Source organism: Micrasema longulum, unplaced genomic scaffold (genome assembly GCF_059751315.1).
Source record: "Micrasema longulum isolate JH-2025_06_02 unplaced genomic scaffold, ASM5975131v1 h1tg001302l, whole genome shotgun sequence".
Taxonomy (NCBI): domain Eukaryota; kingdom Metazoa; phylum Arthropoda; class Insecta; order Trichoptera; family Brachycentridae; genus Micrasema; species Micrasema longulum.
The window spans coordinates 26,112-38,074 of NW_028278489.1; the positions used below are offsets into that span (position 1 = coordinate 26,112).

Genomic DNA, 11,963 nt, shown 5'->3' on the forward strand with positions numbered 1-11,963 from the left:
GCTTACTTCTTGGAATGCACAACACAACACTTGACAAACTTACTACTATGCTCTATTTTTTGTAAATTTATTGGTATCATTTTAACTTTGCTAGAATTCCACTCTTCCATGCGCTTTGTAGCTGCACGATAATTGGTTATCTAGCTTTCATATATCAACTTTAAAATACCTAAATTTTGTAAATGGGGTCTAGAATTCCAATCGTCTATGCGCTTAGTAGATGCGACGTGTTGTAATCTTACTCCTTTTTATTATTTAAATATATTTTTTTTAAAGTGTCATTGATACACTAAATTTATTTGTCAATTTTTAAAATGTGTAAATGGGGCTAAATTTCTAACTGTCTATGCGCTCTGTAGCTGCAAGACGTCCTGTAATCTAGCTCCTATCTGTTATATTTTTTTATTGATCTTAATTGAAAACGAGGAACTAGAATTCCAACCGTCCATGCGCTCTGTAGCTGCAAGACGTACTGGGATAATTATTAATTATACAGCGCCCTTGAGGTGATTTTCACAAAAATGGCGCTATATAAATTATCCAACTATAATATTAAATGTTCTTCATCTCTGTTGTAATATGTTAGTTTTACAAATGTTACGAAAGAGGAAATAAAAACAGGTAAAGACGACTATTTAAACACATTTACATCTTCAACGAAGAGATAGGAAATGTTTCTCCAAATATAATAATATACATATATATAAATGGAGATTTCGACTATAATATTGTAACAATAATTACGGATTGATTTGTGATTGATTGACGACTTTTTTTTATACAACTGGCCCTCAAAGATTATTACTAAAATACTAGATTAAAAATTATAAGCGTCTGCATTAGGACGCATGAAAGGGTTAATATAAAGTCATACGGAAGTGTTGAAAATTAAACATCGTCGTTTATTTGAAAATTATGTTTGTGTAATTGGATTCATATTAATGTCATCAATGCCTTGTAACAGAATTGAACACTGCGTCGTCAGTGAGAAATATGTAGTATGTACTAATGTAATGTATAGCTGAAAATGAATAATAGGTGCTGTATTTTAGTTTTTTTATGTATTTACTTCAAAAAATATATTAGTTATTCGAAGATGATAAAAAGGGATTTAAAAATAAAACGGGAATATAAATATAAAAATCACATTTATTTAACATGCATTTAAAAGGGAAGATACAAAATTCACATTATTGTAATTAAAAAATATTATATAAAATATTTAAAAATCTGAATTGATTGTAATTGTTGTAATTAAAAGGTGGTCTCCGTGGTATAATGGCTAAGACATTTGACTCACGAAGGGATAATTCCGGGTTCTATTCCCGGTGATAACACAAAAAAATATTGGTGATTTTTTCAAAGTGTTTTGTGCCTCACCACCTCATTCACCACTGTTATTGGGCCTCGCAGCTTGCTGTGGTATAAAAAAAATGCTACATATAAAGCTTAAATTCACCGGTTTACTATACGCTTTTACTTGTTTTGCTTTGGTTAACAAACAAACTATACTCATATTTTGTTTCGATAAATATCTAATATTTATTTCATTTTATTTTATTAATCTTTCACGCCCGTAAGGCTTTTACATACATGGAAGTTATATAAAACACGAGTATATAAACAACATAAAATTTAAAAAATACAATATAAAGCATTAAAGATAGAACAGATAGAAGTAAGTTAGTATAAAAAAAGAAAATGAATGTATAAATAACATACATTAAAAAAAATACGTTATAAAGAAATAAAAGATAGGAACAGTGTTAAGAAGTATAGTTGGTATTAAAATAACAATAAAAAGATAAGTGTATAAACAACATAAATTTTAAAAAAATACAATTATAAAGAAACAAAATATAGAACTGTGTTTAGAAGTTTAGTTAGTTTAAAAAAAAAAATTTTTTTTTAATTAAAAAAAATAAAAATAGATAAACAAATAAAATACAAAAATATCAATGAAATGCAGTTAAAGGTTGAAAGCAGCTAGGTACATAATTTTATAATTTTATAAAATACAATATAAAATCTTGAAAAATAATCATTTAAATGACCGAAGTGTTCTGAAAATGACAGTGGGATGGACATTAAATAATACTTGAGTATTGTATTTTTTCTATTGTATGAGAAGCATTGGGTTTACTTGATTTAAACAAATCCCTTGAAAATTGAACTCCCTTAGAATAAAAAATCTTTTCAATCATTGAATCTTCTCACAAAATAAAGAGATTTTTCTAAGAATATGAAGACGATCACGATTTGTTTGGTAATGCCGACCTTAATTACGTATGGAATAATGTTTTACCTTTCAATTCTGTATTGGTGCAAAGGTAATATGGTGTTCTCTGGAATTATGAATAGTTCATTAGAATAATTGGTCTTAGAATCATTTTTATGGACAAGTGTGAGAGTTAATTGTTCATAAAGCACTTAAACATGAGACATTTTATGCAAATTTGGGAGCATTTTGTAACGATATTCGATGTCATGTCTAGAGTAAATATTTACATTCGTGGAAACCATAAAATTTAACACATTAATGTCAAAATACTTAAGAATATATTGAAAATTAATAAAAAAGAAAATTGTGCAATATGCTGTTGTAAATAAATATGAATATTTTAATTTAATAATTATTCTAAAATAATGTTTCTTTTACTATACTGTGATGAAAGGTATTTTCAAAACATTTCAAAATATCATTATATTATTTTGATAGTAAAACAAAAGACTGGATTTCACCCCCTCGGGAGTCATTAAGATTAACAAATTACAACAGGGATGGAAAATACCTTAAATTAGGGAATATGGAAGTCAAGGCATTTGTAATGAAACCAACTAGTTCAAGAAGAAGTTTAAAAATTGAGAAATTGTTTTCAGGCGTTGCCTAGTATGTGAAATAATTCAGTCAGATGAATCTCTTCACAACAATGGGGGTGTCAGCTCTTTGACTTCACTAAAATCAACAAATGGAAGAATTGAAGAAATATGGATGTTCAAACATGGGGAAAATGGTGAATGTTACACAGTGTGTAAAGTGGCCACTTAAACCAGCCAATGACAGGTCATACGCCCTGTAAATGCCTTGACTTCCATATTCCCTAATTTGAGGTATTCTCCATCCCTGTTGTAATTTGTTTATCACATACCTTAAATAACTAGTCAATATTTAGTTATTTGCCAATATCACTTTGCCATATTTTTTATTTGTGCTTCAAAAAACTGGACTTGTGTAGATCTAGAAAATGCTTCCGATACCAGAAAAGATAGAAAAAGGACTAATATATTGAGAATGAGAAAGTTCAGTAGTTTTTTGAAGACTTTTAAACTAAGCCAAATTTTTATGTATCACATTATTAGTTTTGTATTTTAAAAATTACTTCGCTTGTGACGTCTCAAGTTATCTTCCCATTCTTATCAATGAGTTTTTCTGATTGATCAGTTGATCGACCGTGAACCGAAAATCTATTACAACTTTCTTATAATTGGTTGATTCGGAAGAACTAATGACGTCATGCAAAGTCGTTTGTTTTTTATTTATAAATTCCATACATTTTCAAGAAACTTCGTCGTACAATATAATGTCCTCATTTTTACCGCGCGTAAGAATACATAGGGCTGAACTTCATTCAAAATTCATGGATGTCTAAATAAGAAACAGTTATATACATAGTTAGTTTTCAATAAGTTAAGGAACTACTTACTTTCTAGCTCGTTTCTTTAAAACACGCACGCAAAATTAATATGCAAGCATTTATTTTATTTTTATCTGTTCGTTCGCAGTTCACAATAGAACTATAGGATGCAAACCCAACCTGGAAAAATGCTGACAACGTCCTGGAGGCTCTTGTGAACACCATATGCTCCAACCAGAGAGCGGACATGATATTATAAAGACAATGAAAAAGTTTATACTAAATGTTATTAAATATTTGTATATAACCACTTACCGACTTTTCTATGTCTACCGGTTTCGAGACGTACCCGTCTCTGGTTTTATATTTTTGTACTATGCTATTTTGTGAAGGTGTATAGTGTGTTTTGCATGTTGGTTTGATTGGTGTCCTGACGAAGAGACGGGTACGTCTCGAAACCGGTAGACATGAAAAGTCGGTAAGCGGTTATTTACAAATATTTAATAACATTTAGTAAAATGTTTGACCACAAAGTAAATGCTTTGAATATTAATAAAAAGTTTGTACATTTATTTTTTTTAAATACCAACATTATTCATATTTTTTTACCACAAAGTTGATACAATAAAAATATGAGTAAGTGCCTAACTATTTTATTACTAAAATTCATTGCAAAGGTGCGACTATTAATCAGTTTGCATATTATTTGTAACAATAATTTTTAAAAAGGTGTATTTCGTAAGAATACTAGAATGATCTGTGGTGTTGAAAAACACTTTTGCCGGATTAAAATACCGTTGATCTGTCGTAATTGAGTGACGATCAGTGCATCCGAGCTGAAGTATGTACGGGCAATTGTGAACTGGAGAGGTGGAGAGCCCCAACGTTAATCAAGTGTAAACAGGCTGCATAACACATGTTCCGTTATTGGTTATTATTTACCCGAACACTTAGGCAGGCCGCGAGACAAGACTCTCGCCTTCCCGAGAAAGGAAGCGCAGCCAGACCCGCGTAGAACAATCAAAGTTTCGCGAAAACGGACGCTATTATTGTGAATTTCTAGATAATGACATTTATTCCGAGTGGCAGGTTCGTGACACGGCTGTGCCCGGACATTAGCCACACTACCCCAACAGCTGGATTATGATAAGTTTCGTGACTCTCCTCTCTCTGGTAAGACATGACGTTTGAGCTCTGTGGGTCGTCTTTTGTCATCAATCTACCTCCGTCATTTTCCCAACCGTTTTTCGTAATTGATCAAACATAATTTTTGGCATGTGTTGTGACTTGTGAACGATGTACATAAAATGAATCATTTATATTTATGATCTTTGACAGATACAAATACCGATATGTAAAACTTGTGAAGATGGACCAATAAATTAATTTAGTGATTTTATGAAAGTGTAAAGTGCTTAAGTTCTATTTCATTTATTTTTAAATGTGGTTTTGTGCGTTTTCAATTAACATTATACGATGTTTATTTTTATTGGATATTTTCCATTTTAAAACCAACATCATCGTTGAAAATTTGGATATGTTTACGTAGTTTAAGGATGTAGTCTGGTAAAACGCTCGCAAAATGAGGAAATCATACGATTTTGCCATTTTAAAATGAATGTATTTTTTTAATCACGCAATAATAAAAAAATAAAAAAACATAAATTACATAAAAACAATAATTTTAAAAGCTATTTCTGTAAAAAAATATACTCAAAAGTTTTATGTAACTAAAATGTAATTACTTTTAGACCGGCAGATTACGCCATTTCAAATTTAGACTAAACTTTTTTTTGTTTTTGAATATTACAACCAGGATTATCTTCTTTTTAAAAAAGAGGATAATTGAATTCTATAAAAAAAGGTTTTAACTAAAATATTTCACTAAATATTTTTTTTTAAGTATTACCGAAGGCATAATTTTACGAATAAATAAAAGAAAATGTCAAAAAAACGTATATGATTTCAAATGCTTGTACTTTATTTCAAAATTAAAAAAATAAGATTTTGCTGCAGCCACTTTCATGTTCAATTTACTATCTTTAAATTATTTTTTAAATTTCTAGATTAATACTTAGTCTTTATTGAGATCCCAGATACCTAAGTTTAGTCTAAATTTGAAATGGCGTAATTTGCCCGTCTAAAAGTAATTATATTTTAGTTACATAAAACTTTTGAGTATATTTTTAACAGATATACCTTTTAAAATTATTGTTTATATGAAATTTATATTTTTTATTTTTTTATTATAACAAGATTTTAAAAATATATTTGTTTTAAAATGGCAAAATAGTATGATTTCTTCATTTTGCGTGCGTTTTACCAGACCAGCCTTAACATAAATTTTTAGATCGTGTACGATTTGGTACTGCCTTACGATAATTTTTCATAATAATAACATTTTTACATTACACATCCATCCCGTGCCCCAGTAGTGTAGCGGACCCACAGGTTAGAGTATCAAACATAAAGCCTTGCTCTACATAAGCTTGATTCCTTTTTTCTTAGTGTTAAATTCTTCTTCTTCTGGCGGTGCCATGTCAGGTCCCCCGACGTTGGCGATCACTACGGCGAAAGCATTTTGGTCCTGCGCTACTTTTATATTACAACTGCTCATTAAATGTACTCGTCATAGTGATTCCTGGAAATAGATGACCAGAGTGGTTTCCCGTTGCGCCTTCCCTGGTGGATTTTTCTGTCGGGGTTATCTTCCCTTAGCTGGTTCTGCTGTGATCACATCGTTATGAGTGTGATCCCATTGCCCGGGGTTCGCGACGTGGACGCTAACGAGTTGGACTAGTCAGTAGTGTTGCCGGTGGAATGCAACGGGGCGTTCGCAGTATTTTATAGAATCACACCCTCCAGCAAGATGTGATTGCGGCCCTACTGACTGACAGTTTGAACTCCAGTGTTAAATTAAATAATGGAATCAATCATGAAAATCCAAACATTCTTAAAAAAATATTACAGCTAGTCTTTTTTTGCTTGTCTAATTTTTCAATCAAATTTAAATTGTACTTTTTCCCGATATTTTCAAATATTAATAATTTTTATTTAATTCGTCTTTTCACTTGTTAGTATTTTTGTTGTCTTTAAACACAGTTTTTTTTTTTTTGTAAATATGAACATCCATTAAACTTAATTTATTAATTGATTTATTCATATTTATTTATTGCAGTGCCGTTTACCTTACAAAAAATACGTAGTGCGTAGAAATAAACACAAATATAATGAAAATGAAAAAAAAAAACATATTATAACATGGCGGATTCATACAATGAACACGTTAACACATTAGACAAAAAAATAAATCAACGTGTGCAAATATAATTTAAAAAGTTAGAAAAAGGTTGACAAAAAATGAGAAGGCGATAGGCATTTATGATACTGGAACTTACATTGAGTACATAGGTACATTAAACTAAAATTATTAAAATTATCATATGTTGATAAATATAATTTCACCAAATAAAAAGACAGTAAATATTAAATTTAATGTTAAATAATATCAGTCCAAAAAAGCTTACGACAGGCGCCGTGGCGCAGTTGGTTAGACGGCCAACTGTGAAACTGGCGTCACGGGTTCGATTCCCGCCAGTTGTAAGAAAAAAATCCAAGAAAGATTTTTTTCTCAATTGGTCTGGGTGTTGTAGTGTATTTTTCGTTACCTCCTTCCATATCCCCTCTATCCCTCCTGCTGACAAGCCTCAACATAGAGGCTTAGCTGGTTATTCCTTTAAAAAAACAAAATAGACACAGTTGTTCAATTTATTTATTTTAATTGATTTATTCTGTACCTCAGAGGCAAACGGATGCAAATCCTGAATTTGATGAAATAGCATTTCGATTTTCGTATCCAGTTTATGATCGTGTCCATTGATTTTTAAGAAATGTAAGTCTAATAATGAAAGAACCAATGTATCAATACACTTTTTTGAATTTGCATCCGTCTGTCTCTGAGGTATAGTATTTATTTAAATACAAATATTCAGTTACATTGGGTTGAACATATTTCAGCTCTTTAGGTAAAAACCTGTGATGAGCTAAAATGTATAAAATAAAAATCATATTTAATACAAAACTTGTTTATCAGATATTCTAAAAAACAATGTCAAATAATACTTATAAAATAGTAAAAATATACAATTATTAGTAGAAAAATACAAATAAATTTTCATGATAAATAAAAAAATAAATTATAATTTAACGCAAAATACAATAATACATATTTTAATACCATTAATAATTCTAAACAAAACCTTGCATTTTATAAAAATTAATAAAAACATAGTTACAGTACTTTATAATAAATATTAAAGTAACAATATCGATAGTAGTTTTAAACAGGTGCGAAGGTTTTCACGGTCACTGTTATCAATATTATGTATCTTTTTTGGGTGATACCGTGTATGTTGGATTTGATCCGACGTTTCGGCTACCATTGCAGGAGCCATCTTCAGGGAAAACAGAAGATCTTTTCCCTGAAGATGGCTCCTGCAATGGTAGCCGAAACGTCGGATCAAATCCAACATACACGGTATCACCCAAAAAAGATACATAATATTAGTTTTAAACAATATAAAATTGTATACTAGTGAAAGAAATATAATACAAAATTATATTATCAATAATATTTTTAAGCAAAAATGTAAATAATTAATACATTATCAGTATTTTCGGCAATCAATGCGATGTCGTCAGCAAACTTGATCATGTCTAACTTTTGAACATGAATCTGTACTTTTTTCCTGTGGCTCTAACTAAATAAATAAAATAATAAAAACATTTAAAAAACTGTTTCTAAAAATTGTTCTCCTTAGTTGTGTTTTGATATCACTGTGTTTCTTTTACAGATATTTTTATCTTCTTCCGTGACGTCACTCGAGACATTCGAATGCAAGGAAAATGGGAGATTTCTGGACATGGCAGTTGAGGATTGCACAAGTTATATTTTGTGTACGGAATCTACATCAGGAGACAAGTTGAAGCTCAATTTTACTTGTCCTGGAACCGCGATTTTCAATCCAATTACCACGAGGTGTGAACATGGAGGTTCATACTCTTGCGAAGACTTCAGACAAAGCAGGGAGGGTTTGTCAAGACTAGAAGGGGAACGCTTTCTTGAAAATGAGAACGTACATGATCTCTTGATTATACTTGGTGAGGATTTAAGTCTGAGGAGAAATAATACGATTACGGATGAGAATAATTGCACAGCGGTAGGAAAGTTTGCAGATAATGAATATGATTCAGAATGTTCAAGATACTTTATTTGCGCTCAATCTTCCAAAGAAAATATTTTTTCCAAAATTACCATGAGTTGCCCTGTCGGAACAAGATTCGATCCAATATTACAATTTTGCAGTAAAAAGTACGTATGCCCCTATTCAAATGCAACAGAAATAACATCGACAACGGTTGAGGGTCCTTTGACTACCACAAACAAGCCCACAACTAATATAATGACTTCAGAATTAACTACATCCACGTTAAAAACGACAGAAGTTCAAACGTCCACAATTAATATCAACGAGTTTACTACTTCAACGACTGAAGGCAAAACCACAACCGCTGTTTCAACATCTACCACAGATTTAACAACAAAGGATATAAAAACTACTACAGCGGACGAAACGACAAGTGATTTGACAACGTCAACAACTGACTTAATAACATCTACGACTGAAGGCAAAACGACAACCGCATTTACAACATCGACCACAGATTTAACGACAAAGGATATAAAAACCACAACGACGGACCAAACTACAACTGATTTGACAACGTCAACAACCGACTCGACAACACCTACGACGGAAAGCAAAACAACCGATTTAACATCCACCACAACTGATATATTTTCTACCGATTTGACAACATCGACAACGGAAAGCCAATCAACTACGATAACTACATCAACCACAGATGGTAGTTCATCATTATCGACAACAGACAGAACGACATCTACAACTCAACTAACTACGCCTAATTTGCCATCGTCAACCGTAGAACTTGAATCAACTACCGATTCAGTTACATCGACAACGGAAGGTACAACTACTACTTTACTAACGCCACGGAAAACCAGTTCAACTACAATATATACGGTAATCTCCACATTGAAAGATAGTTCAACAACAGATGCGACCACATCAACAACACAATTTACGACATCTGAGTTGACAACTTCAATAACAGAAGATGCTACAACAACCTTGACTACCTCAACAACGGAAGATACGACAACTGCCTTGTCAACCTCACCTACGGAAAGTACAACAACTGCCATAACTACCTCTACAACGGAAAGCACTACAACTGCCTTGAGTGCTTCAACAACGGAAGGTACCACTACAACTGATTTACCAACATGGAGCACTATAACTCTCGCATTAGATAAAGTAACCTCTACGGTGGAAGATTCAACAACAGATGCGACTACATCAACAACACAATTTACAACATCTGAGTTGACAACTTTAATAACAGAAGATGCGACAACAACCTTGACTACCTCAACAACAGAAGATACAATGACCGCCTCGACAACCTCACCAACAGAAAGTACGACAACTGCCTTGTTAACCTCACTTACGGAAAGTACAACTGCCATAACTACCTCTACAACGGAAGGCACTACAATTGCATTGACTGCCTCAACAACGGAAGGTACCACTGAAATTGATTTACCAACATGGAGCACTACAACCCCCGCATTAGATAAAATAACCTCTACGGTGGAAGGTTCAACAACAGATGCGACTACATCAACAACACAATTTACAACATCTGAGTTGACAACTTTAATAACAGAAGATGCGACAACAACCTTGACTACCTCAACAACAGAAGATACAATGACCGCCTCGACAACCTCACCAACAGAAAGTACGACAACTGCCTTGTTAACCTCACTTACGGAAAGTACAACTGCCATAACTACCTCTACAACGGAAGGCACTACAACTGCCTTGACTACCTCAACAACGGAAGGTACCACTACAACTGATTTACCAACATGGAGCACTATAACTCTCGCATTAGATAAAGTAACCTCTACGGTGGAAGGTTCAACAACAGATGCGACTACATCAACAACACAATTTACAACATCTGAGTTAACAACTTCAACAACAGAAGGTACAATGACCGCCTCGACTTCCTCAACAACGGAAGATACGACATCTGCCTTGTCAATCTTACCTATGGAAAGTACAACTGCCATAATTACCTCAACAACGGAAGGTACCACTACAGCTGATTTACCAACATGGAGCACTACAACTCTCGCATTAGATAAAGTAACCTCTACGGTGGAAGGTTCAACAACAGATGCGACTACATCAACAAAACAATTTACAACATCTGAGTTAACAACTTCAACAACAGAAGGTACAATGACCGCCTCGACTTCCTCAACAACGGAAGATACGACATCTGCCTTGTCAATCTTACCTACGGAAAGTACAACTGCCATAACTACCTCGACAAAGGAAGGCACTACAACTACCTTGACTACCTCAACAACGGAAGGTACCACTACTACTGATTTACCAACATGGAGCACTACAACCCTCGCATTAGATAAAGTAACATCTACGGTGGAAGATTCAACAACAGATGCGACTACATCAACAAAACAATTGACAACATCTGAGTTGACAACTTCAATAACAGAAGATGCCACAACAATCTTGACTACCTCAACAACGGAAGATACGACAACTGCCTTGTCAACCTCACCTACGGAAAGTACAACAACTGCTATAACTACCTCTTCAACGGAAGGCACTACAACTGCCTTGACTGCATCAACAACGGAAGGTACCACTACAACTGATTTACCAACATGGAGCACTACAACTCCCGAATTAGATAAAGTAACATTTACGGTGGAAGGTTCAACAACAGATGCGATTACATCAACAACACAATTTACAACATCTGAGTTGACAACTTCAATAACAGAAGATGCGACAACAACCTTGACTACCTCAACAACAGAAGGAAAAATAACTGTCTTGACAACTTCACCAACGGAAAGTACGACAACTGCCATAACTACCTCGACAACAGAAGGTACAACAACTGCCTCAACAACCTCACCAGCACAAGATACGACAACTGCCTTAATTACTTCAACAAGGAAAGATACTAAAACTACCTTAAATGCCTTAACAACGGAACTAACTTCATCCGATTTGAACGAAATAACAACTACGGAAGGTAGAACAACAATCGAAACAACAGAAAATGAATTTTTAGAGGACGTTTCTACTATGATTCCAACAACAGATTTTGTATCCTCAACAATGTTACAATCATCAT

The 11,963-nt window shown here is 33.0% G+C and overlaps 1 protein-coding gene across 1 annotated transcript; it reads right to left on the minus strand.

The window, feature by feature from the left end:
* Window positions 1–8,677: 8,677 nt before the first annotated feature.
* Window positions 8,678–11,963, minus strand: LOC148275986 (uncharacterized). Its single transcript, XM_088234926.1, has 2 exons — window positions 10,600–11,963; window positions 8,678–10,532 (listed from the first exon to the last, which is right to left on the minus strand). The coding sequence occupies exons 1-2, from the start codon at window positions 11,692–11,694 to the stop codon at window positions 10,470–10,472; spliced, it is 1,158 nt and encodes a 385-aa protein (XP_088091052.1). The 5' UTR covers window positions 11,695–11,963; the 3' UTR covers window positions 8,678–10,469.

Coding starts and splice junctions, on each gene's coding strand:
- LOC148275986 (XM_088234926.1), bottom strand. CDS start 11,694: ATGGCAGTTGTCGTACTTTCCGTTGGTGAAGTTGTCAAGACAGTTATT. Junction 10,533..10,599: donor TTGAGGTAGTCAAGGCAGTT/GTAGTGCCTTCC, acceptor TTAACAAGGCAG/TTGTCGTACTTTCTGTTGGT.